At 54.4% G+C, this 27,099-nt stretch overlaps 1 protein-coding gene across 1 annotated transcript in view; it reads left to right on the top strand.

Moving 5' to 3' along the window:
* RIN3 (Ras and Rab interactor 3) overlaps nt 1-27,099 on the top strand; it is an 85,912-nt gene that overhangs the window by 38,338 nt on the left and 20,475 nt on the right. The window contains exons 4-8 of the mRNA XM_065871638.1: nt 10,254-10,326; nt 14,615-14,706; nt 22,277-22,618; nt 22,883-23,821; nt 25,797-26,105. Of these exons, the coding sequence (XP_065727710.1) occupies nt 10,254-10,326; nt 14,615-14,706; nt 22,277-22,618; nt 22,883-23,821; nt 25,797-26,105 (1,755 nt within the window). The remainder of the gene's footprint in view (nt 1-10,253; nt 10,327-14,614; nt 14,707-22,276; nt 22,619-22,882; nt 23,822-25,796; nt 26,106-27,099) is intronic.

Genomic DNA, 27,099 nt, shown 5'->3' with positions numbered 1-27,099 from the left:
CGGGCAGAACAACAGTCCAGGCTCAGAATCTAGATTCCAGAGAGCAACAGAATCAAACTGCAGAAAACACCCAGGCTAATCCTCTTTCACTGGGTGATGCTTCACCTTCTCTGGACTCAGTTTCCCCATCTGTGCAGTGAGGGAGTTTGAACCAGAGCTGGCTCTAAGGGCCCTTTCATTCTGACTTTCAATAGTTCCCCATCCACTGGGAGGCATAGTTGAGTGTGCTTGGGTCTAGTCGGGGCAAATGTGGGGTGTGGTAGAGAACTCAGTAAAAAGACATTGCTGCCTTTTACATCCTAAAATTGTTAAGATGAAATCAAGGGGAGATTGCACCTTATGCCGAGACCAACCAGCATAGATGGCCATGACTCATACCCAGGGCTGCCATGGACAGTTGCCCAGCTTGTGCACTGCTCAAAACTTCCGGGTAGGATTAAATCCGGCTGACGTTCTGCTCGTCAGGTTGTTCAGTTTTGTGCAGGGCTGCAGCCACCTCTTTGCTCCCTTGCCAAACGCTGTAATGGGGCACTGGGAGCATTGGAAGTGGCCCCCTGCTTGGACCCCTGGCCATGGCTGCTAGGTCCTCCCCTGTTCCTTTCCCATTGGCCTCTAGTCAAAGGTACATAGGGCAAAGGCTTGCTGTGCCCCAACTCTGAACAGAAGGCCCTGCAGCAAGTCCTGCCCCCAGGGGCCCATGGCTGATGGGGGAGACTGAGGGCTAAGGAGGGATAATGTACACTGAGAGGCTTCAGGGCTGGTGGGGGTGTGCGGGATTTACAGAGGACAGGCTGGTAAATAGACAGGGAAGGGACTCCAGGGCCAGCCAGTGAACCAGGGGCTAAGATGCCCACCCTGGACCAACAGTAAGAGCCAGGGACAGAGAGAGGGAACTGCTTTCAGCACATTTGCAGATCATCATCCTCTCCCAGATCCCTGAGCTCTAACTCGCCCCCACTGCCCTCCACTCCCCACCCCAGACCTTCCAGACCTCTGTGTCATCTTTGGCGGCGGGGCTGCTATTCCTCCCTCAGGGCCTGCCTGTGGGGTACCACTCAGCCTCTGCACAGCCAGCGGCAGGGCCCGGGAGGACCTCAGTTACTCGTATCCTCACTTGGCCGTTAGAGAAGTCAAGTCTCAGCGACTTGAAGGCTTTGGTCTCCAGGCTTGTGGGGGATGGAACCAGGAGCCCCTGCCCGGTCGGTACCGTCCGGCTTTGGGCTTTGCCTGGAACGGGAACAGGAGTTTGCCCCGCTCCGAGCTCCAGTCGTTGTATGGCTGGGCAGCAAGTCAGCTCCAAGAGCACAGGAGATCTGCTGCCTGGCGCTGGCCTGTTTGTTCTCACTTCTCCTGGCAACTCTCCTTCTGCTCGAGCCAGAGCTTCCGGAAGCCCTAGTCCAGCAGCACCCTTCCTTCTGGAGGGGGTAGAGCCATTCTCCCATTTCACAGGTGACCCAGCTGCACTGCAGCAGCATCTTGAAGTAAGTGGTATCAGAGCTGGGCCTGGAACCACGGGGTCCCCTGGACTCCAGAGAAATTGCCACTCTCCCCACTTCGACCCCTGGGAACGGGGCAAGTAGTTTTCATCTATCACAGAAAATTGGGCCTGATGATAGCAGCAAACAGTCCTTTTTCCTCCTCAGCCACAAACTGTCCAGGTGGTGGCTCCCTTGGCAACCATGGTGTTGCCGTGCAGCGGTGGGTCCCATGAGCCAGAAGGCACCTGTGACCTTCCAGGTTGGGAAGGAGCTGAGGGGGCATGGGAGGGACACCTGGAGGAATGGGCCTGGCCTCACCTGTCCGGCCCGCAGGTGACCCCCCTGTCCTGCTCCAGGTGTGAACCACTCCCCAGCCTCTGATCACATTAGCTTTCTATCCTCAGGCTCTGCACTCCTGGCCTTTTCTGTCAGGGACCCAGCTTGGTGACCTAGGGCCCCTTTTAGGAAGTGGGATCAGAATCCATTAGCATCTGTCTTCCAGCCCATTCAGGGTGATCCGTTTTAGAGGAGGTTGGCTCGACAGTGTCACATAAGGCTCTGGAGTGAGGCCACTTCCTGGGCCCAGACTTCCCCCAGCCAGATGTGACGGCCTTTTCTGAGAGGCCCGAGACCCGATCTCTTCTGCCAACACCGGCCCTTCCTGTGTCCCTCTGGGGACACTGTCCTTCCCGGGCAGTTCTCATCCATCCGGGAATGTGTCCATTCCATAAACGCACAGGCCTTGCTGAGTACAGCGTTTTTTCTTAGATAAAAATCAATGAACATCTCTCCCACCCTCACCCAACCAAATCTTCAATCATAAAAGAGGATGAGCGGGTTGTTTAGAATCTCTGCCCCTCAGGAAGGAGTTTTAGCTAGGTCCTGTGGCCAAAACCACCAGCCAGTTCCCTGTCGCCCTGCTCACCGTGAGGCTTCCTCTCGATTTCTAAATCCGTTTCCCCTTGTTTCTACAGATATGAGCACATAAATATTTGTCAATGGTTGAATACATAATGTCCTAGCTAAAGAGTAACTCTGACCCAGCCCTTCAAATGAGGGTCATACCTGGAGATTTATGTATAATTCCTGTTGTCAACCGAACTGTGTTTGAACAGAGATCTCTTAGGTTAACAAGGGCGTCTGCCAACAAGGAAGACGGTTTGCGTTTCTTGAGTAATCTGTACCTTTCACAATTTTAATAACTGTTGGCAAGGCATATTTTCATTCGCGTTTTCGTGTGACCATCTTTTCCTCATCAAAGCCCAGGGTCAGCTTAGGTGAACAGATGCTCATCCTTCACTTGTTAGTAAAGACAAATCAGACCCTAAAGAAGGCACATGCCAATAGCCGTTCTCTGCTTAAAATGAACGTGACGTAGAACGTCTCACTTGTCGATTTCACTCACCTCGGTCCCTAGGAATGTGTGGTAATTAAGCCAGGCTTGGCTAAACTTTACTTTTGGACCAACTATGAAGAAAATGTCTGCAGAGGGACTTAATAGTGCCAGTAAGATTGCACAGGGGACTTTGGTCTAGATAAGGATAATAACTGGTTAAAGACCCCTCATACATTAATTATAACAATAGATACTGCCAAATGCAAAGAAGAGTTGACTGTTCATTAAAGCAGGCTGGAAATATCCCTACTGAATCATTTATGCAGCTCCAGTCGAGTGCTTACTATTTCGCAAACTTGGACAGTATTCACTTTTTTCATTCTTTTTTTTTTTTAATTTTTATTTATTTATTTGGTTGCGTTGGGTCTTAGTTGCGACAGGCAGGCTACTTAGTTGTGGCGGGCGGGCTCCTTAGTTGTGGCTCACTGGCTTCTTAGTTGCGGCATGTGAACTCTTAGTTGCAGGATGCATGTGGGATCTAGTTCCCAGACCAGGGATTGAACCTGGGCCCCCTGCGTTGGGAGCGCAGGGTCTTAACCACTGTGCCACCAGGGAAGTCCCATTTTTTCCATTCTTAACATAAAATTTGAAAGACCCTGTTCACAGATGAAAAGACAAGCTATAGTTGGGAGAAAATATTTGCAAATCACACATCTGACAAAGGCTTTGTAACTATAACATAAAGAACTCTCAGGGCTTCCCTGGTGGCGCAGTGGTTGAGAATCTGCCTGCTCATGCAGGGGACACGGGTTCGAGCCCTCGTCTGGGAGGATCCCGCATGCCGTGGAGCAACTAGGCCCTAGAGCCACAACTACTGAGCCTGCGCGTCTGGAGCCTGTGCTCCGCAACAAGAGAGGCCGCGATAGTGAGAGGCCCGCGCACCGCGATGAAGAGTGGCCCCCGCTTGCCACAACTAGAGGAAGCCCTCGCACAGAAACGAAGACCCAACACAGCAAAAATAATTAATTAATAAACTCCTACCCCCAACATCGTCTTTAAAAAAAAGAACTCTCAAAATTAAAAGCAAGCAACCCAAATAAAAATGAGCAAAGGATCTGAATAGACATTTTTCCAAAGTATATATACAAATAGCCAATAAGCACATGAAAATATACTTGACATCACTAATCCTTAGGGAAATGGAAATCAAAACCACAAGGAGATACCACTTCACACCCACTAGGATGACTCGAATCAATAAGACAGACAAAGTACTGGCAAAGGTGTGGAGAAAGTGGAACCTCATCCATTGCTAGTGGGAATGTAAAATGGTGCAGTTGCTTTGGAAAACAGTCCCTCAGTTTCTTAAACATGTAGAGTTACTGTAGGACCCAGCAATTCCACTTCTAGGAATATATCCAAGAGAAATGAAAACATATGTCCATATAAAAATTTGTACACAAATGTTCAATGCAGTATTTTTTGTAGTAGCCAAAGAGTGGAAACAACCCAGATATCCATCAGTGATGAATGGATAAACAAAATGTGGTGTATCCGTCTAACAGAATAGTATTCATCCATAAAGAGGAATGAAGTGCTGACCCCTGCTGCAACACGGACATGGACGAACATGGATGAACATTTAGCATGATGCTAAATGAAAGAAGCCAGACCCACAGGGCCACATACTGTATGATTCTATGTATACGAAAAGTCCAGAACAGGCAAATCCATAGAGGCAGAAAGTATATTAGTGGCTTCCAGAAGCTAGGAGGAGGGAGGGATGGAAAGTGACTGCTAATGGGTACAGGGTTTGTTTTGGGGGCTCGTGAAAATGTTCTAAAACTGATCGTGATGACGGTTGCACAGCTCTGTGAATGTACTCGGATCATCGTGCACTTTATATTGGTGAATTGTATGGTGTGTGAATGATATCTTAATTAAACGGTTTTTAAAAATTCAACATTAAAAGAAACTGTCCAATTAGAAAATAGGAAAAGACATGAATAGACACTTGAGCAAAGAGGATGTACACACGGAAGGACATTCAACATCTTCTTGAAATGCAAATTAAAACCACAGTGAGATATCACGCTACACCTAGTGGAATGGCCACAATAAAAAATAGTGACAACACCCAGCTGGCGAGGATGGGAAGAAATTGAATCACTCCTTCATCGCCGGTGGGTCGTAAAATGGTACAGCCGCTCGGGAGAGCAGTTTGGCCCTTCCTTTGAAAATGAAGGGTAGACTTACCATGGGACCCAGCAGTTGCACTCTTGGGCATATACCCCAGAGAAAGGAAAATATATTTTCACGCAGAAGCATGTACATAAATGTTCCACGGCAGCTTTGGGCATAATAACTAAAAACTGGAAATTCCCAGATGTCCTTCAGTGGGTGAATGACCGAGGAAGCTATGGTACATCCAGACCCTAGGTTACTACTCAGCACTAAAAAGGAACGGGATGTCGATTCACTCAGTAACTTGGATGACCCTCGAGGAAGTTACGCAGAGTGGGAAAAGCCCATCCCAAAGAATATGTACTGCGTGACTCCATTTATGACATTCAATAATGTCATCACAGAGATGGAGCAATTTGCTAAAAGCGCCATGCCTGGTGCGGGAGGTACCATGGAGAACAAAAGATACACACACCGTTCCTGCCTTGGCAGTTCATTTGTATTATTGAGTGATAAAATGGAATTTCTTAAAACAAAAAATCTTCTAACGGCTTTCGGTTCTTCATGGATAGCTGACGTTGAGATTGTAAATGCTAGAAGCCAGGCTGGCGTGTGTAGACCCGGAGTCTCCACCTTGTCCCGATTCAGCCTTGATGGCGAGTGATGAGGTGAAAAGTTTCCTTTTCTCTAGGCAGGGACAGAGCCCTGACAACAACAGGTGTTGTCACCTGTTGTCACCTTGGGACATAGCAGGTGGGTCTGGTCATTCTCTCTCCTCACTCTTTGAAAGCGGGATGGTTTAGACAGGGTCTGGCGTATTCCCACCGCGGTTTCTGCTGAGGAGGCTGGAAGCTGTATACAGTGGAGGAGTTGCTGCTCAAGGATGCAAAAGTGAGCAGAGGGGAGCCGGCATCTTTGTTGGGAGGACGCAGCCGGCAGTCGCTGACACGGGGAGCTTGTCAGCTGTGCCCACAGTGCTGGGAGGGGCACCGAAGCAGCATGAGTGAGAGGACTCTGGAAACCCATCGGCTTTTGAGAACAATTTACAGAGAGATTTAGCAAATCCAAGAAAAATTTAGAGAATTTACGTATATGCTCATTATAAATGCTCATATATGCTCATTATAAAAATCCCAGAAAAACGTAATACAGGAAGTGAAATTCAGTCCACTCTATGTGTGCATTTTCTTTTTTTCAGTAATGGCTTTATTGACGTGTTTTTATTCCATGTATTCAGTATCATACAACTCACCCACTTAAAGTGTACGATTCAGTGGCTTTTGGTACATTCAGTTGTCTAGCCCTCACCAAGGTCAATCTGAGAACATTTTCAACACCTCAGAAAAGAAGCCCCGTGTTGCAGTGAGAACGTACTTAATGCCACAGAACTGCGCACTTAAAAATGGTTTAAATGCTAAACTTCATGTTTTTCATAGTTTAGCACAATAAAAAAAAAAGAAACTCCATCCCCTGTCCCCTGTCCCCTTTCCCCTCCAGCCCTAAGCAACCACGGATGTACTTTCTATCTCTGGACATTTGGTTCACTCTTGATTCTGACACCAGGAGGCCTGGTTAGCCCAGCTGTCCTTCTCAGAGTCTTCCCTACATGCCAGGTGCAGGGCTGGGCACAGTGTAGGTGATGGGCAAAGTGAGACCCGTTCCTGTTCTCAGTCTCACCGTCTGAGAAGCCTCGGCACACATCCCAGCGTGACCACATATACCCAGCCAAGAATGTGTGATTAGGACAGCACCTCCTGCGTGTGGCTTTCCTGTGGGAGAGGGCAGGGTACCAGCAAGGCTTTGAGGCAGAAAGTGGACCTGGAGCTGATCCCTCAAGGCAGGGAAGCGGGAAGCTGGATCCTCCGTGCACGAGGAGACAGCACGAGCAAAGGCCCGGAGGCCAGCAATCCCAAGTTGAGGTTGGCAGGGTTGGCTCCTGCTGGAGACCAGGGAGAATCTGTTCAAGGCACTCTCCTGGCTTCTGGTGACAGCCAGCAATCCTTGGCTCGTAGCTGTATTCCAATGTCTGCCTCCATTCACATGGTCTTTTCCTCTCTGTGTCTGTGTCCCAGGTCTTTACCTGTCTTCTTTTTTTTTTTTTTTAATTAATTAATTTATTATTTATTTTTGGCTGTGTTGGGTCTTCGTTGCTGCGCGCAGGCTTTCTCTAGTTGCGGCGAGCAGGGGCTACTCTTCATTGCAGTGCACGGGCTTCTCACTGTGGTGGCTTCTCTTGTTGGGGAGCACGGCCTCTAGGCTTCAGTAGCTGTGACTTGCGGGCTTAGTTGCTCCGCGGCATGTGGGATCTTCCCGGACCAGGGCTCGAACCCATGTCCCCTGCATTGGCAGGTGGATTCTTAGCCACTGTGCCACTAGGGGAGTCCTACCTGTCTTCTTATAAAGACACCAATCATTGGATTTAGGGCCCACCCCATGCATTCTGACCCTGTGTTAACTTGATTCCACCCGACAAGACCCTCTTTCCAAATAAGGTCACATTTATAGGTACCTGGGGTTAGGATTGAAACGTATCTTTTTGTGAGACACAATTCAACCCACAACATGTGGATACTTTACTATCCTTGTTATACAGCTGAAGAAACCAAGGCGCAGGGAGTATAAGCAGTAATGTGCTGGAGACACGTTCACACTCAGGCTGTTTGGCCTGGGCGCCTGCATACAACCACCAGGCCAGTGCAGGATACAGGGCGGTCCTGGAAGCTGAGCTCTACCACCACCCGCCAGAACAAAGGATTGTCTAACACTTACCGGTTTGCATTCACCTCTGCTCCAGGACAGTGTGAGCCTGCCTGTCGGGACTCCCTCAAGTCCCAGGTGTCCCGTTGGGCCCCTGCAGGGAGGACCCTGATCTACGCAGTGGGAGGTCTGAGACTCTAACCAGACGCCCCTGGGGGCCTCTACTCCTCTGGGGTCTCCCTCCGAGACACACTTTTAGCAGACATTTATTATCTCCCAAACCGCGTGCCACACACTGTGCTGGGCACTGAGGGAGACTCAAATGTGGGCGAAGCCCTGGCCCTGGCATACAGGAGCTCCCCCGGGTGTGTCCTTGGTGTGCAGGGATGCTATTCCCACGAGCAGGACGGGAAGGTGCGAGCAGGGGGCTGGGGCAGGAGAGACCTGGTTACAAAGAAACAGACATGAGCCTTCTTGTGTTCTGACAAATCTACAGTGTTTACTGTAAAAGTGTGATGGGGTCACTAGAAGTTTGCTTGGCCCCAGCTACAAAAATGAATGAGCCCTGGTCCCTGCACCCGAGGAGCGGACCAGAGTGGGGTAAACTAAGTCTAAAGGAGCTGCAGGCTTTATAGAAAGTGCCAGGGCCACAGCAGAGGGAGGGACTGACTATCTTAAGGGTTTAATCTGTGTCTGCAGAGGTCAGACCATGTCTCAATGATGAAGAAAACCTGCTAATTGTTGAGCAGGCCCGGCATAGGAGGCTAGCCTGTTTGCGTGCGTCATCACTAATCCCCCCTTGAAGGATTCTTGAGAAAGGTCCTTACATTCGCAGTTTGCAGTTGGAGCGTTCTCTTTACCTCTCCCAACTACGGGAGATCTTTTGGCCAATTTGTGCTGCTTCCTGTGGAGAGAGTGGGCGATGCACTAATGTGCCACTAGGTGGCGCCATGGGCTGCCTCATGGCCGTTAACTCATAGAGGGTGGTAATTCCACGCACTGGTGTTTCACAGACTTGTCCTTTATGGGCATCTTCCCGGTACCTCCGAGTACTGTAATCTATCTAATATTTTTCTTTAAACTCCCTTTAAAATTTTTATATCTATCCTAATGGGATACCATGGTCTCTTTGCCATAAATGATGAATGTAATCTTTTAAAAAATCATGTTAACTGTGTAGAACAGTGCAATAGTATTAGAAGGAAGGAATGTATTAAAACAAAGCTATTAGAACAAAACGTGTTGGTTCACGTGTCCCCTGTGACCATCTCGCAGATCACCAATGCAGCAGAAAGCTGTCCTAGGCTTTGAAAATAGGACAGCAGGCTGCTGTCACCTAGGTGCACGAGTGTTTAGGGTTGGAGGGGCTCCTTCCCTTTGCAGGTGGAGGATCTGAGGTGCTGAGAGGGGAAGGGGTGTACCCAGCGTCACACTGCTGATCCCGGGGTTGGAGCTAGGCCTGGAACCCGGGTCCTGCCTTCCCCCTCTGCCCCATGGACGCTAGAAGAACCTCAGGAAATAGGAACTGAAGTGTGATGCACACATATTTCCTGGCCCCTCTGAGGCCCAAGAAAGTACACTGTGGGGTCCCACGCGCAGGGAGCATCACCTGTTGGGCATATGGAACCCTGGGACGAGGGTCAGGAGGTGAGCGATGGACGGCTGCTGAGATCCCTGGTGCACAGCTCACTCAGGTGGTCTGGGCCCCTTGCCCTAGGGCTCTGCAGCAGTGCGCGGTGTGGTGCCACGCTTTCCTCTGGGCAGTGCACCCCAGCTTCGGGCGCTGACTGCCATACCCTGGCGCCCTGCCCCTCTGAGCAGCCATATCCGCCCTGGGGTGGGCTCTTTGGCAAATGCTTTGATCCCTCTTCCTTGTCAAAGCTGAAAAGTATTGGGGTCACCCTCACTCTTGGATTACATGTGTAGCCAAATCAAGTGGGGTTCTAACAGGCCCTGAGGTTCTTGGGTAAAAGGCCAGTGGCCCCAGTCCAGCACCCCTGGACCAGTGAACCTCCTGGAGGCCACAGCAGAATAGGGAACCTGTCCTCCTGCTGGCCCCTCACAGCCCTCAGAATTGTCAAGTGGAGATGACCTTGAAAGTCTAATTCAAGACTTTTTCTGACCACGCTGTACAGCTTGCGGGATCTTAGTTCCCAGACTTAGTTCCCTGTATTGAACCTGTTTCCTCAGCGGTGAAAGCACCGAGTCCTAACCACCGGACCGCCAGGGAGTTCCCTCAAGACATTTTTAAATTCTGCTTTTACAATCTAGAGTCTTCTGTGTTATTTTGCTCAAAATGAGGAATGTGTGTTAGTTAAGGTAACACCGTCTGCTGTAATAGAAAGGCCCCTGAAATCTCAGCGGATTAACACCACAGAAGTTCATTTCTCACCTCCCCGTGGTCCAATGGGCAGCTGATGTACATGCGGCCGTGGCAGGCCGGGTGCCGCAGCAGGTGCTGTGACCTACAGTGAGCACAGAGCAGACACGCCCTCCCCAGGGACCTTCCTCCCCTTTGACAGGGACACTCATCCAAGGCCTCTGTCATCTCTCCTCAGTATTGTACCTGGAAGGCTCGGTTCTTGTGTTTGAGGACATCTTCAGACTGATCGCATTCTACTGTGTCAGTAGGTGAGTAGCCCAGGCCCCCAGGAGGGCATCTGATGGCAATAGATGTCCATGCAACCTTGGGTGGGGACAGGGTTGTCACAGAGAAGCCCCAAGAGGGAAGTGTGCCGCCCACAGGATGCAGAGAGAGGGGACAGTCCCCTGGCTTCACCCTTGTAACTGTGAAGGGGGGTGCTGGCTCTGCTGCTTGCTTGGACCGGCCAGTAAAGTCCCCTCCCTCAGCACCACCTGCCCCCTGCGCTCACTGCCCGTCATAGCAGCTTCCTGTATTCCGGCTTCCAGGACAGCTTGGAGTCCTGCGTGGACCTGACCCGCCCCGTTGGAGGAGTTATAGAAGGAACTTCCTGTGGGAACAGCGGGAAGGGCTGACACCCTCCCTCCGTGGGAGAGGGCTTGTCATTGCGAAGCAGCTGCTGGGTGGAGAGGGTGTCGGGTAACCACCCTCAGAGCTGCTCTATTTATTCAGAACTGCTGGCAGGTCAACACGAATTGAAAAATACATTTTGGTGCCAAAAACCAATGGGTTAAGCTACAGGGACTTAAGCAGAGCTGGGCAAGATGTCTTGGGGTCCAGGGCCCCAGGCTCACCTCCCCCTGCTTCAAAGAGACCATTCATGTTGCCTCTGGTGAAAGCCACACTCAACCCAGAGCACCACCACCCCCATCTACCAGGACCCTCCTGGACCCCGTGGGCAGAACAGGTGACGCTGATAATAAGCTGCTGCTTACTGAGGGCTCTCCAGGTACCCAGCATGGCGCTACAGTTCTATATCCACTCTCTTTTTAAATCTTGCAAACAATTCCACCCGGGAAGTGCTCTTCTTAGCCCCATTTTACAGATGAGGAAGCCGAGACTGAGAGAACTTGCTCAAGGTCGCGTAGCTGGTAAATGGCAGCGTGGGGATTCAAAGTAGATAGAGCTCCAAGGTCCATGATCTTTCCTACAGCCGCCCCACTGTGTGCGCTCCACGATGGTTCCCGTGACCTGCCGTGTCCTTCTAGGCCCACGAAGCAAAGCATCTGCGGCTCCCTGACCCTTTGCGAGTTACGACACGTCAAGCTCTCAGAGTCAGGCCCTCTCCTATTCTGAGAAGTTCTGCCTCAGTACAAGGCACTAGTCTAGTGTTTGGCCCATGCTGGGTGCTTCGAGTGAGCGAGTGAATGAATGAATGATGACATAATTGCAGAGCCCAGAATTTGAGCTAATCTTAATCTCTCAACTACCTCTTCGGTAAAATGGGAACGATAATACCCATGCCATAGAGGCTGGAGGAAGAAGTAAGATAAAGGGACAATCTGCATTTATAACAAGCCTCTCTGCAAACCAGGGTTTGGCAACTGCTTCTAAGAAAATGATAGTAACAGCTTAGCTGGGGGTCTCCTAGGGGCACACTTGGAAAGGAGGATCCATGTGCAGGGGGCGCTAAAGGACCTGCCCCCAAGGAGGAAGCGGCAAGGGAGTGGGGAGCAGGACAGAGACCGGAGAGAAACCCAGCAAGGGTCCATTGCAGGGGCCGTCCCAGCCTCAGCCAGATCCCTCCAGCAGCTCTGGAGCATAAAGCAGACCTCGGGGTCCACTATAAAGCCACGGGGCTGGGCTTCTGTACCCCCAAGCCAGCACACCCAGGCATTCGTGGCTCTCTGTAGGGCCACTGGGGCAGGCAGTGAGGCTCCAGTGTGTCAGGACAAGCCTCTGAGGGTCACGGGTGCTGGCACTCGGGAGCAAACCCCTCCAAGGCTGGACTGTGGGTGCACAGAGCTGGTGAAAGGCATCCGAGGGGTCCGGGTGGGACTGTGGCAGTGACTGCTACAACCAGCTCTGTGGACCGGGCGTCTGTGCACGCTGCCCACAGAGCTCTTTCTAACCCTGCACGGTACTGCCGGGGAGGTGTTTAAAAAGGTGGATTCCTGACCCACACTCAGACTCAACGCTGAGAACCCCTGGGCATGGATCTGAGAATCCACATCTTAGCAGCTCCCCCAGGAGCTGATCCAGAATTAACTAATACAAAAGTATTAATGCCTGTCCATAGGGTTGCTGTGTTACAGTAGTAGTAATGATAATAACATGATGTGATATAAGGACCAAACTGGGTAACACCCAGCCCGATACTTGGCACATAGTAGATGCTCAACGAACACCCCCATCCTGTGTATGCATTTCCTTGGATCAGAAGAGGTGGCCCCTGGATAAAGTGCTGAACTGGATGCTGGAGGTGGGGTGGCAGACGTGCGTGAAATCCTTGAGCAGTACTGGCTTGTGGAGAATGAGGGGGTCCGTGGTGCGGCCTTGAAGAATGTGTAGAGTCTAAGTAGACGTAGGTGGAAGGGACGAGGGGGGCGTTCCCTCTCTGCAGAGCTCAGAGGTGGCAATGAGCAGGGGACATCCACTGTAGGAAGATGACATTTTGGGAGGCAGCGAGGAGGCCTCGAGTGCAAGGGAAGGCTCTGTGGTGGGCAGGAGCGGGGAGCAGGCTGGGGCAGGCCCTGGACACCAGGATCCCGGGCTGGGCTGTGGTCGGCAGCCACCACTGCAGCCTCTTGAGCAGTACGCAGAGGAGGTGGGGAGGGGGTGTCAGAGGTGGCCCTGGTGGTCGGGGGTGGCTGCCGGATGAGCCGAGCGATTCTCCTGGCCATTTCAATACATGCAGTGGCCCAGGAGCCTTTGGAAGCCCCAGCGGCAGGCCAGACCGCCAACCAGGTAGACATGCAACACCGGGATGAATTCTGCCACCCTTCAAACTGAGAGATCGAGGTAGTGGTGACCGGGCAGGGCCTGAGGTGGAGATGCGGCACTGAGGGCCCGTCCGGTCTGGGTCCAGGCCTGGCCTGGCTGGAAGGGCTGACAGGAGGCCCACAGACGGCCTCAGATGCTCAGAATCACACAACTATGACAGTGAAGCAAAGATCGACGGGCCACGCCCACCCCATTGACAATGGAGAAGCCAAAGGCCACAACCCAGGAACTCAAAAAAGGACCCAGAATCTTCTCCCACCTTCCCCCATCCTGCTATTCCATAAGCAGAGTGTTTTTCCCCCGTGAAAACACTTCCCATGAAGGGGTGGGGGCACCCCGCGGAGCAGCACAGCCTGTATTGATGGGCAGAGGTGGTCTGGGAAGCTCCCCGGCGACCCACATCCCAGGCGGCCTCTGCCCTGCTCTCCCCCAATCCAGTTCCCCAAGTTTAGACGGGTCCATTCGACAAACACTCTTTGAGCCTCTGTGGTGTGTGCTAAGGGCTCTGGGGGCATCAGAGACGTGCAAAGCTGCCCGGCCCTTCCGGGAACTTCCAGGGCTCTCACGTAGTTCAAAGGGAGGAGACGGAGGGTGCGGTATAGACAGTAAGGCCATGAAGACCCCCGGGGACAGGCGGACATCACGCAAGCCTGTCAGTGGGCCTGGACGGATGGGATTTCAATGACTCGAATCAGGGTTTGGGGAAAAGGTTGACAGAGCTGGGGATACGGCTGAAGATGGGGGTCGGGGTCAGACTGTGACGGGCCTTGAATGCCAGGCTGAGACGTAGAGTTGGGACCAGCCATCCTGGGGCCCCTGCAGGGCCACACTCCCCTTCCTGCCCCACGGAACAGCCCTGGGCTTGAAGTTAGGAGGCCTGGGGCTCAGCACACTCTGCCCTCCACCCACCGTGTGTCCAGGCCTGGACATCTTCCTTTCCCTCTCTGGGCCTCAGTTTCCCCATCTGTACAATAAAGGGGGAGGGTGTCTAGATCCCTTCTGGGAGATCTCTGGAGAGATCGCTGAAAAGATCCCCATTCAGACCAAAGGCAGCAGATAGAGCTGGCTGTGTCGTCAGGGGTGTCTGTCTGGCTGTGTGCTCGCCAGCGGGTACCTGGCTGTAGGTTCACCAGGGGAGTCTGGCTGTGCACCCGCTGCAGGTCTCAGCGCGGAGCAGCGGGGGTCAGAGGACTGGAAGGGGTGGGTCACTCGCCTTACCCAGAATAGCACCTTTAGAAGAGCTGCCTGGACTTCCAGGGCCAAGAAAACTGGGGATAAAGCCTCTCCCCCGACCCTCTCCATGCCCAAGGAGGGTCTTAGCATCTCTGGGGCCAGTGCAGGCACAGGACCCGGATCTGACTGGTTGCTCCCTCAGCCTCAGGACTTCTCCCCTCGGCCCCAGGGAAGTTTCCAGTCTGTGTGGCGATCCCAGCCGCCAGCGGGGTTGCCGGAGTTCTTCCTTTATGGGCTGAGGATTTGGGGGCGGTGGGGGGCCGAGAATGGACACACAGGCCCCTCCCTGGACTTGACCTCCAACCCATCGTGTCTCCACAGAGATTTACTGCCCTTCAAGCTGAGGCTGCCCCAGGCCATCCTTGAGGCCAGCAGCTTCACAGACCTCAAGACCATCTCCAACCTGGGCCTGGGTAAGTCCCCTCTGGGGTCAGGGGAGGTGGCTGGGCCTTAGGAAATGGAGCCCCTGGATTGCCCCCCGCTGACCGCCTGTGCAGATGGACGGCCCCTCAGGCTGACCCCGAGCTGGATCCTGAGTCCCAGCTCCCACGGGACCACCTGCACCCCCGCCCCAGGTGCTGAGCCCCTGTAGCAGGGAGATTCTCCCTCTTTTCGGAGTGGCGCCCTTAACAGCTGTCAGGAGATCTGATGCACAGCCTTGCTGGGTCTGAGGGAGCTGGGTCTGGTCAGGACCCACACAGGCTGACCTGGTGGCAGGGCATGGCCCGGGAGAAGCTGGACCAAACGCCAGGGGACTTCTCAGCGATGACCAGGAACCTGGGTGCCAGCAGCTGCCACAGCCCTGGGCCCCAGCCCCACCCTCGTCAGAAGGAAAAGCAGCATGAATATGGTCATGAGCTAGAGTGTGCCCCCCACTCCCTTGCCTGCCCCTGCCCAGCCACCTGATTCAGCACACCCACCCTGCCCCCTTACCCTTCTGACCTTTTGAGGGCTGACGAGGGGAGAGTAAAAGACAAGAACGTTTCTGATCCCAGCCCTTCCACGTAATAGTAAGAAGAGCTCACGTTTACTGGGCCCTTTCCATGTGATGGGCTTCGCTGAGCCAGTGCCAACCTCTGACACGGCCTCTCCATGCTAACCCTCAGGGAGCCCAAGCTCACCAAGTCTGGAGCTGCCAGGAAGACAAGCCAGCCGCCTCTGCGGGCCCCCAATCCTAGGCAGAGGTCAGGTCTCGTTGTGAACAAAGCAGTTAATAAGTCCTTATCAAGACTAAACCATACAGGGAATATAGTCAATATTTTATAGTAACTTTAAATGGAGTATCATCTATTAAAATTTTGAATTACTATATGGAACATCTGAAACTAACGTAATATTGAGAGTCAAATATACCTCGATTTTCTCATTAAAAAGTCTAAACCATACCCAGGAACCTGCACCACACGTGGCTGAGCACAGCAGTCCATCTTCACCAGTGCTGGTTGAATGGAGGAGAGGGTGATGGAGAGGGCGGACCCAGGGTGTAGAGGAAGTTAGAGGCAGACCTGGGATCAGAGGCGATGCCCCCTGGGTCCCAAGCCAGCCACTGTCCACCACCCAGAGAGGCCTCTAGACAGCAATGCAAGAGATGCCACAGGCAGCTCGTGGTCAAAGGCCAGGAAGTAGGAGGAGTCCAGGCCCTCGGATGTCCGCATTTAATGAGCACTGACCTCTTAATCTACACTGATGCATCAGATCTTCAAACAACCCTCTGAAGCAGGTTCTGTTATTGTGATCCCCACTTTATGGCAGAAGAAACAGACACGGGGGGTTGAGTGACATGTCCGGTGTCACAGGGTCCGTGGAGGGCTGGGCAGCTGGGCTCCAGCCCTCACCCACTAGCTTGTGCTGCCCCTTAACTCCTTATCCAGGCTCTCCTAGGTCTGGTTAACCCAGTTTAGAAACTTCAGGGCCAGTTTTCAGTTGATATTGGGGATAAACACTGGACTTGGGCCCCAGATGTTATAGTTGTTGGGCTCTTACCCTTCCAGAAGCTTCATGTGGGACAGGTGAGAGTCTTGTAACTCACACAGTCCAAGTGACACCCCTCCTAAGGTCTAAAATGGCACAGGTGACGCTCTCATTGCCGCGCCCTTGGCGCTATCTTGTGCAATCCCTGCATCCCCATTTTAAAGATAGAAAGTCAGTTCTTAGCACAGCCGAGAAACTTGGCCAGGGTGCTCCAGGCAGGCAAGAGCAAAGCTGGGATGTGTGCCAGGGGCTTCTGACGCCCGGCTCAGCCCCTCCACTGCCCCTCAGCTGCATCTCATGACCTTCTCAGTTCTTTTGCAACGAGCAGTCAGCTGCCAGTTTTGAGGCCAAGTTGGGAGGGCAAGTGAGATGCATGAGCTCCATCCGGAGAGGCTTACCTCTGAGAGGAGGGTCGGTTAGCAGCCTCACTGTGGGTAGGTTGAGGCAGGCGTCCCTAAGACCCACTGCCCCAGGGACCCGCAGTTTCCTCTCACCTGGGGTGCAGGGACGGGGCTGCCCCTAAGCCCTAGGAACGGCTGTATGAAAGACAAGCTGCTCCTCTGGGGAGAAGCACGTTCCTTTCTGGAATAGACAAGCCCTTCTATCCTGGGTGAGCTTCACCTCCGGCACGTTGAGGAAGTGAGAGGGGAGGTGCCCTCTGGGAAGCAGGTGGCAGTTCCGATTGTGTGTCAGCATTCACGTCCTTGGGAAGGGGATTTAAATGGAATCTGAGTACATTGAAGCTTAGGAATCAGGGTTCTTTTTTTTAATTTTTTGGCCACGCCACGCGGCACGTGGGATCTTAGTTCCCCGACCAGGGATCGAACCCGCGCCCCCTGCGTTGGAAGCACAGAGTCTTAACCACTGGACTTCCAGGGAAATCCCAAGAACCGGAGGGTTCTGATCAGGCCTGGTGTCCCCAAGGGCTGAAGGTCAGAAGCGAGGTTCACCAAAATAGGTTTTCCCTGCAGCCGAGGAACGGTTAACTTTTCAGTCCTTCCCCAGAATGGACGGAGACCCGGAGCCGAAAGGGCACGTCCTGTCAGAGGCCAGAGGCCCTGGCTCTGGGATGTGCAGACCTCCCTGACCTTCACCTGCGGTTGTGATGATAAATATGCAAAGAGCAGCACTTGCCAAGGGCCCAGACACACCAGGCATTGTGCCCAGCGCATCACACGTTGTTCTGGGCAAGGCACTCCTGTGGCAGAGAAGTGAAACCCACTCACGAGCTTAGATAAAAGGGGGCTTAGTGAAAGGCTGCCGGGAAATCTCCGTGATAGGAGCAGAAGGTCAGCTGGGCTTTGCAGGCAGCAGACGCTCATCTCTGCACACAGCTCAGCCTCCTCCCTAAACCCTGGTTCCCGCTCCGACCTGCCACGGGCCAGGCTCTGACTCCCGACCTGGTGATCTCATAGTTGGAATAGGTTTATGAGGCATATGTGTCTTCTATCACTAGCGTCGGCAGTGGTTCTTTTTCTGGCACTCTACTCACTTTTTACAAAATGAATAGAATGTCATGAATATCCAAATCATTGCACAAGCCCTGCTGTCCAGACAGCGATGATGTTGCTGAAACGGGGCTACTGACCTACAGGCTCAGCACCACGTGATCGCCCAGAATGTTTGCTCGTGAGCTGACGTAAGAAAGTCTGAGTTTGCCCTTGGAAAAGCCAACGTTCAAAAGGTCTATGTAGGTATAAGCTTGGGCCCACAGGACTAACATAGGGGGCAGCTCGGCCCTAAACTGCATGCAGTTGATTCTGAGTGCGAAAGGAATCTAGGGAAAGCAGTGATAGATAGGGGTTAGATTTGCAGAGGTCCTCAGACATATTTGTAGTATGTATATGTTTTAATATTTTTAAAATATGTTTAGAAAAAGCATATGTTCTATAGTGCTTCCAAGTTTGCCTGTAACTTGCTTTTTCCTTTACGTTATATAATGAGAATTTTCCTACTTATTAAAAATTTATTGAAAACTCCAGATTGAACGGCTGTCCAACAGCCCGTCTTTAGGATGCCACAACAAAATTCACCCACTGATCTCACCAGACTTTCTAGCTGTTTCCATGGCATCTGGAATACTTGACTGCATTTACTCGTCCCCTCTTTGTTCTGCCGGTAGCCCAGGGCTCCTCACGCGTGAAGGTACTACAGCCCAGTACCTGGCCTGGCCCGGGACCCCTGAGGATTGTGGGAGTGGACGCCTGGCAGAAGGCATCCCCAGCTGAGACACAGGAAGCCACAGGGCCAGCAAAACATCTGCCTCAGTCCGAGGGCAGCACAGAGGCAGTGAGGGCACAGGCCCTTAGGGGAACTGCGACCACTGAGCTGAGCTTGCCCAGTGCCGGTGGGCACAGATGCCCACAGCCGGGCCAACCGCGATCCTTGCATGCCAGTGTTCCGCTTCTCCCCTGGCCTTGGCATTGTGTAGGCTGCAGAGAATGTTACCCACTTCCTTGTTTTGTTTTTTTTTTGCGGTACGCGGGCCTCTCACTGTTGTGGCCTCTCCCGCTGTGGAGCACAGGGTCCGGACGCGCAGGCTCAGCGGCCATGGCTCACGGGCCCAGCCGCTCCGCGGCATGTGGGATCTTCCCAGACCGGGGCACAAACCCGCGTCCCCTGCAACAGCAGGCGGACTCTCAACCACTGCGCCACCAGGGAAGCCCTACTTCCTTGTTTTTAAGCATAAAGACCTATGCTGCCACTGAGTTCCCTAATAGGCCCTCAGACCCCAGGGTGCAGCTCCTCACCCCTCAGAGCGGCATTCGCTTTGGGGCCTCTGCCCTGCGAGGTACAACCACCAGGCCTATCTTAGGGGCAGGGGAGTGGTTCCTAATCACCCAGGCCCCGGGCCCATTTCCCTGAACCCCACTGTCTGTTCCACTCTTGTAGGAATACAAATCTGAGTGGTGGAAAATGTGTTCCTTTTTTCTGTGCATGATGGACGCCCCTGCTATCCTGAGGCGGGCAGTCCAGCTGGTGGTCCATCACTTATGGAGCTCTTTGCCCTCCTTTTTGCCTCCCTCTTCTCATTTTCTCACTTATTCTCTTCTTGTCTTTAGACCTCTTCCCATGGTTCAGGATGGAACCAGAGAAGTACAGTCCTAGGGTTGGTCTCTCCCGTCAGTGTGCACCAGGACTGCGGAGCCCAGGGGAGTGTAGGTGAGGCCTGAATGTGTCAGGAAGGCTCCACCAAACAGGTGACACTTGACCTGAGTGTTGGAGGATGAGTAGGAGTTTGCCAGGTGGAGAGGGTGGGAAAAGCATTCCAAGCAGGGGGAACCACATTAGCCAAGACCTGAAGGTGTGGCAGCCCGTGGCATGTTCGGGAAGAAGTGAGCAACAGAGAGAGTGGGTGGAGGTTCAGTAGGCGGCGCTGGAAGGGTGTACAGGGCCAGATCCCACAGGCCTTGAATGCCAGGCTAAAGGTTGGGAAGCGATTCTGGACAAACAGCAATCAAGGGCAATCCTACGCCCAGCATAGAGCCACAAGGAGTAGAATGGATTGGGGGTGGGGTGGGGGCACGGAGGCAGCCTATGGCCACGATCTAGGTGAGCGGTAACGGGAGTGTCTGAGCATAGGTGGGCGGTTCTCTTGATCGTCTACCCCATAACTTGCACCTTCTCCCAAAGGAAGGGTCTTATAAGAACTTGGAGGTGAGCCTCGGGGGCCTCAGCTCACCTGTGGGGCTGCAGCCCAGTCACCTTAGACTGGCCGTCTGCTGCTCCTTGCTAAGAAACCTTCCAAGGAGACCATGCGAAGTACCCAGGAGAATGGACCAGTCATGGGGGGGTCATAGCTGCCCAAGAAAGTGAAGCACAGGGCCCGGGCAGCCCTCAGGAGCAACCCGCCTGGATCTAGGGAGAGCCTGGAGACGCACCCTCCCCCTCCGGGCTCTCCACGTCCTCAGGTGGTGGCTGGCATGGGCACAGAGCCTGGCCTGTCAGAAAGTCCCACAAAAATTTGTCATCTCTGATGCTGTGGAGACAGCCGGCCACGGCACTTCCAGGCTTGGGAGCCTCTGCCCAGGACAGGGCTGAACCATGAGTCCCGCCCTGCTCCCCTGTGGATGCGCACGGCTCTCTTTCAGTCAGTTTCTCGGCAGCCCCACTGTCCTGGGATTACACCTTGCTCACCTTCATTGGGTTTCTGACCCCTTTGGCCAGCAAGGTGGCAAACACCCACAGCCCCGAGAGTGCCCATCCCTTAGGGCGGGCACGCACACGCGCACACACATGCACGGCTGCCCTTGGCCGTCTTGCAACATCTCCTTTCTTTCAATGTCAAGAGCCTGTTGTGTTCTTACCACATTCCCCGTTCTGGGGTGCTCACCACCCCACTACTCACTCACGCCAGGAGAGCAACCAGGATGGGAAGTGTCGCAAGTTCCTATGAAGGGCGGCCCAGCACACGGCTTTATTTATTATTTTTTAACATCTTTATTGGAGTATAATTGCTTTACAATGGTGTGTTAGTTTCTGGTGTGTAACAAAGTGAGTCAGCTATACGTATACATATATACCCATATCCCCTCCCTCTTGCGTCTCCCTCCCTCCCACCCTCCCTATCCCACCCCTCCAGGTGGTCACAAAGCACCGAGCTGATCTCCCTGTGCTATGCGGCTGCTTCCCACTAGCTATCTGTTTCACGTTTGGTAGTGTCTATATGTCCATGACACTCTCAGCTTTAGAGCTAGTGTGACCTAGTTCAAATTCCAGCTCCTTCACTCACCGCCCCGGTGACCGTTCGTCTCCCTGGCTTTCTCATCTTCATCTTCCTATGGGGACAACATGAGGACTTACACCAGAGGCCTGTGGTCAGGGATCGGTGAGATGGTCCCTGTAGAGCAAGGAATCCCCAACAGCCAGAACGCAGTGCACGTTTGTTCCTCGTATTGTCTTTGATGCTGTTTTTGGTGGTTTTCTTACTGATGACTACCCCCCAGAGGTAAAGAGCCCTGGGTGAGAGGCTGGAGGCCTGGCTTAATCACTAACAATGAATTTGCACTATCGATCTCTGAAATGAACACGTGGAATGAGACCTGGGTTCCAAACTCCTCCAAAAGGAGCTGCTTGAGGGAGCTTGCAGTGACCTGCCAGCCAAGTGACCTTGTTCTCAAAATGTGCTCCTGTGGCCTTTTGGGAGCATCCCGAGCTTTTGTCAGATTCTCCATAGAGCCTGGTACCGAGAGGTCAAGAACTCCTCTGAGCTAGTCAAGCCCCAGCGCCCTTTCAGCTTGGACGTCCCATGCCCGTTACCCAGAACAAGCCTGGCGCTGACCATCTGTGCAGGCCTGCTTTGGTGGCCCCAGCTAAGGGCTGAGTCAAGAGCAAGGCATGTGCTGGGACTTAACTCAGCAGTGCAGGAGCTCCAGCTCTCTGAGCTGGGGGCACAGGGCAGCTTCCTGTTTTAACACTGAGATTGGCCAGAGGCAGAATCATTTTGCAGAGGACAGGCATTCCCCCACTTGGGTGGTCAGGTCTGAGCTCACTGGCTACAGTCCATAGTTCATTCTTCCTGCTGTGACAACTGCAGTGGCCCAAACAGGCCCAAAGCAACTTCTCTGTCAGGACCCCATCCTAGGGATGACTAGATGAAGGCCTAGAAAGGTCCGGTGACCTGCCCCAGAGCACCCAGCCGGTCAGCATCGGGAGCTCCGGGGTTCTGTCCCCTCCATCCCCGTACGTACCTGCACCCCGGGGCATGGGTGCCCCCCCCCACCGTGGGGTCTCACGCCAGGGGACAGGACTGAAGCTGAGCCTGTCGCCAGCACCGTCCAGGCCCCAGCCCGACACCGCAGGGGAGGATGGCGTGGGGCTTCCCCTCTCAAAGCAGGAAGTAGTGGGAGAGGTTTAAAACAGTCCCAGAGGGGAAACCACCCCTCTGAGCGGTGAAGCAAGCACTGCGTGGCCTTCCCTCGCCCTGCCCCCCGTGCGGCCCACGGACACCGCCCGGGCCAGGCTGGGGCCCGGCTTCAGGACTGACCGCCTCTCCCTCCCTCATCTCCACAGGCTTCTGGGACTCCTCGCTGAACCCCCGGCCAGGAGGTGGGAGCCCAGTGGGAGCGCCCCCCGCCTCCATTCTCAGGTCATCCGCCCATTACGAAAACTGCTCGTGTGAAATTGAGCTGTCCATAGGAAATGGCCACCTGTGGTTTGTGAATCCAGTCTTCATCGAGGACTGCGGCAGCTCCCTGCCGGCTGACCAGCCGCCCCCGGGAAGCTGCCCCTTGCCGTCGCCTCCCGCCTCCGAGGCTACCTCCCCCACCTCCAGGTGGGCCCCTCGCCGCCCAGCTCCCCCTCCCCCGCCGCTCCCTCTCCATCCCCCCAGCTCCAGCCGGCCTCCTCCCCCCGGCCCCCCTCTGGCCTGCCCTCTGCCTGGTTCTCCCTCAGCGGCTGCTCCCCCGCCTCCGCATCCCAAGGCCCTTCCTCCCTCACCCCCAGCGTCTGCCCCCCGCCTGGCACCCCACAGCCCAGGCCCCGCGGAGCTTCCAAGCCAGCCACCCATGACAGCCTGTGAGAGGCTCCCGCGTCCCCTCGCAGGCCTGGGCCCCCTCAGGGAGGAAGAGATGAAGCCGGGGGCAGCCCCCAGCCCCTTGCAGTCCCCCGTCCCTCCAGCGCCCACGAAGAAGAGCCTCCCCGCCGCCCCTCCCAGGCGCCGCATCGCGGAGAAGGCGTCCCTGGAGGACCAGAGTGCAGGGAAGGCGGACAGGGGGGCGGCAGCGGAGGGGGACCCGGTGGGTCTTTCCAGGGCATTCCCGCTCCGCCTGCCTCCCCAGGGGACCTCCGGCAGCCCTGGGGACAGGCCTCAGAGAACCACAGAGCAAGGCCAGGAAGCAGTGGCCAAAGCCGGCGATCTGGGCAGCATGCCAGAGCCTCCAAGGAATATTCGACCACCCCCAGTCCCACCTCCCAGGAAGAAACGGCTCTCCCGGCAGCTGGCCTCGGTCCTCCCAATTCCCCTGGAGACTGCCGAGCTTTCCACGGACAGGGAGGCCCCCGAGAACCCCAGGCCCGGTCCACCTGGAGAAGGCCAAGGTCCTGCCCCCACGGCTGGCACTCAGAGCCCGCATGCCCGGCCCGGGGCCCGGCCCCAGAGCACCCCGGAGTTCAAGGGCTCCCTGGCCTCCCTCTCGGACAGCTTGGGGGTGCCCGCCTCGGCCGCAGACCAGGACTCCTACTCGACCAGCAGCACAGAGGAGGAGCTGGAGCAGTTCAGCAGCCCCGGCGTCAAGAAGAAGTCGTCGATGATCCTGGGCAAGGCCCGCCACCGCCTGAGCTTCGTGAGCTTCGCCAGCGTCTTCAGCGCCTTCCTCTCCAACAACCGCAAGCTGTACAAGAAGGTGGTGGAGCTGGCCCAGGACAAGGCCTCGTACTTCGGCAGCCTGGTGCAGGACTACAAGGTGTACAGCCTGGAGATGATGGCGCACCAGACCTCCAGTATGGAGATGCTGCAGGAGATCCGCACCATGATGACCCAGCTCAAGAGCTACCTGCTGCAGAGCACCGAGCTCAAGGCCCTGGTGGACCCCGCCCTGCACTCCGAGGAGGAGCTAGGTCGGTCCGCGTCCTGGGGCAGGGGCTGGGAGCGGGTGGGAGCCAGGGGTAAACCCAGATGATCCTCCCTTTCCGTGAACTAACCCCTCTGCTGTTCTGTCTCCTCCTTCCGAGTTCGGCCCATGGGCTCAGTTAGATGGCAGAACCTCAACCACCTGAGAGCTGGGCAGGACCCCACCCTCAGGATGCTCCTGGTTTTGTTAGGGAGACAAGTCACCAGGAGCGATTAGCGGCAAAAAAAAAAAAAAAAAAAGCACTAACACACATGGCTGCTGAGGGTCAGAGGCAGTCCCTGCAGGAGATCTGGTGGCTGCAGAGATGTAGAGACCCTAGAGGGCATGGACCCTCTTATTCTGTAGATGAGGAGAAAGGCCCGGGAAGGGGAACGGCCTTGGTCAAGGTTACACGGGAGCCAGGGGCGGTGGGGAAGCTGACCGCAGGTCCCTGCCTCCGGGTCACCACGCCTCTAGCTGCAGAGGCTCTGAGGGCCTGGAAGGATAGACAGGAGTGGGGTGACGGAGGCAAGGGCAGCTGTGTGTCGTCCTGTTGAAGAGGCTGGAGAAGCAAAGGGGAAGAGGGAGGCGGCAGGATGAGGACCAAGACAGCCAGGACCAGCCCTAGACCCAGACATGGGCCAAGCCTAGGCGTGCGTGGCAGGGAAGGGTTATCTTGGCCTCTACTGAGACTCAGCCATGGGGACATGGGCCCCTCCCTCACCTCCCAGGGATAGAGCAGCTCAGGTGTCTCCCTACAGGGACAGGACTTGGGACCTCCCCTGCTGGGCCAATAGCTGAGACCCTGGGGATCGGACAGAGCCAGAAAGACTTTCCAAGAATATTTCCCTACTGTCAACCAAAGCTGAACATTGCCTTGGTGTCAAGTTGACGTGGGTTCAAATCCTTGTTCAGGCCCCAACTAGCTGTGTGACCTGCACCAGCAGAGCCTGAGTTGGTCCATCTGTGGAGTGGGGATTATGGCATGTATGTTGCACAGTCGCTGTGAGATCAGAGATGACTAATTCTCATTCCACTAGCTGATCAGGACGCCTCTGGGATAAGATGACATTTGAACAATGAAGGAATAAGCCATGTGGATAGCCACATGCATTTCTCCAGGCAAAGGGAATGGCAAGTGCAAAGGCCCCGAGGTAGGAGCAAGCCTGGCTGGTTGGCAGAACAGCAAGAAGGCCAAGGTAGCTGGAGCAGCGTGTGCACAGGGAGCATAGCTGGAGCAGCGTGTGCACAGGGAGCAAACAGGTGATGAGTGAGAGAGGTCACAGGGACAGGTCACAGAGGGGGCTTGTGGGCCACGGGAAAGACTTCAGCTTCTATGGTGGATGAGATGGGAGCCATTACAGGGCTCTGAGCACAGGAATGTCATGATCAAACATGACATAACAAGATTATGCTGGTTGCTGTGTTGAGAATGGACCAAAAGAAGCCAGGGCAAGAGGCTATTAATATAACTCAGGTAAGAGATGATGACAGCCTAGGTCAAGGTGGTAGCCGTGGAAATGGTAAGAAGTCAGGTTCTGGCTATACTGTATTCTTGAGACTAGATTCAAATGGATCTGGTAATTGAAAGAGACACATCAAGAATAACTCTACCAAACATTTACTGGGCACCCAGGCCCTCCAGGTACAGCTGCACAGGTTGTATACTGCACAACTCCCACGTACATAGTGCTCTCTGAGGTGGTGTACTAGTAAGCAGCCCTGTGAGAGTTTCATGTGTGCCAGGCCCTGTGAAAAGCGTTAGATACCGTGTGTGGCTCCTGTGCGCTTGGCAGTGTTGGCTTTCTGTTGAACGTACTACACTGTCTCACCTGTCAGAACTGTGAGCTGTACCTGCCGGGGCTGTGAGTATGTCCTTCCAGGGACATGGGGTGGGGAGAGCCACACTGTCGGGCAACAAGACGTGGGGGCAGGATCCCTGCAGCTGGTTTCCTCACCCTCCTGCTCTCGCCCCCCTGCAGAAGCCATTGTGGAGTCTGCCTTGTACAAGTGTGTCCTGAAGCCCCTGAAGGAAGCCATCAACTCCTGCCTGCATGAGATCCACAGGAAGGACGGCTCGCTGCAGCAGCTCAAGGAGAACCAGCTGGTGATCCTAGCCACCACGACCACCGACCTGGGCGTGACCACTAGCGTGCCGGAGGTGCCCATCATGGAGAAGATCCTGCAGAAGTTTGCCAGTATGCACAAGGCCTACTCGCCCGAGAAGAAGATCTCCACCCTGCTCAAGACCTGTAAGCTCATCTACGACTCCATGGCCCTTGGCAACCCAGGTAGGTGGGCAGCCGGAAGGGACCCGGGCTGGGGGCGCTCTCTGGATCCCTGGAGCAGCGATGTCGTATGAGGCTGTGACCCCTTCCCCTCGACAACTCCAGAGCCCTTGGAAAGCACTGGAGAAGCCTTCCCAGAATCAGAAGCCTGTTGGGGCAGGAGTAGCCACGGTGGGTTCCCTGGGGGCCGGGAGGGGAGCCATGGTTGGCTGCCACACTGAAAGCAGCCGAGGAAGCCAGCCCATACTGTGCCTTTGTATGAATTAGGAAAAGGTGCTACGTTTGTTTCCTAGGGCTGCCGCAACAGAGTTCCACAAACTGGTGACAACAGAAATTTATTGTCTCACAGTTCTGGAGGCTGGCAGTTAGAGATCAAGGTGTCAGCAGGGCCCTACTCCCCCTAAAGGCCGTAAGGAAGGAGGTGTTCCAGGCCTCTCTTCTAACTTCTGGGAGTTCCTTGGCTTGTGGCAGCATCACTCCAGTCTTTGCATGGTGTGCTCTCTGTGTACGTGTCTGTGTCCATACTTCCCCTTTTTATAAGGACGTCGGTCATATTGGATTAGGGGCCCACCCTACAACAGTATGACTTCATCTTAGCTAATTATATCGGCAAAGACCTAATGTCCCAATAAGGTCACATTTCGAGGTACTGAGGGCTAGGACTTCAACATATGAGTTTTGGAAGGACACAATTCCACCCATAATGGCCACATAAATCAGTTACAGAAGCCAGTGGGGCAGTTACGCTGGTCTGGTCAGGTGTGCCCGAGCTTGGCTGGGCTGACTCGAGGGTCTGTGGTCAGAGGGGGTCGTTTGGAGGCTGGCTGGGCTAGGATGGCCTTGCTCATGTGTTGGGTGGTTGATTGGCTACTGACTGGTCTCGGATGGGGGTGACTGGGCCACGTGTTTCTCATTCTCCAGCAGGTTAGCCCAAGCTTGTACCCATGGCGGTAGTTGGGGGTCCAAGTGGGCAAGTACAGCCTGCAAGGCCTCTCGG

The sequence above is a fragment of the Phocoena phocoena genome, chromosome 2, assembly GCF_963924675.1.
Source record: "Phocoena phocoena chromosome 2, mPhoPho1.1, whole genome shotgun sequence".
NCBI classification, from domain to species: domain Eukaryota; kingdom Metazoa; phylum Chordata; class Mammalia; order Artiodactyla; family Phocoenidae; genus Phocoena; species Phocoena phocoena.
Note: the sequence above shows the minus strand (reverse complement) of the source record. Positions and strands in the feature narration are given on the sequence as shown.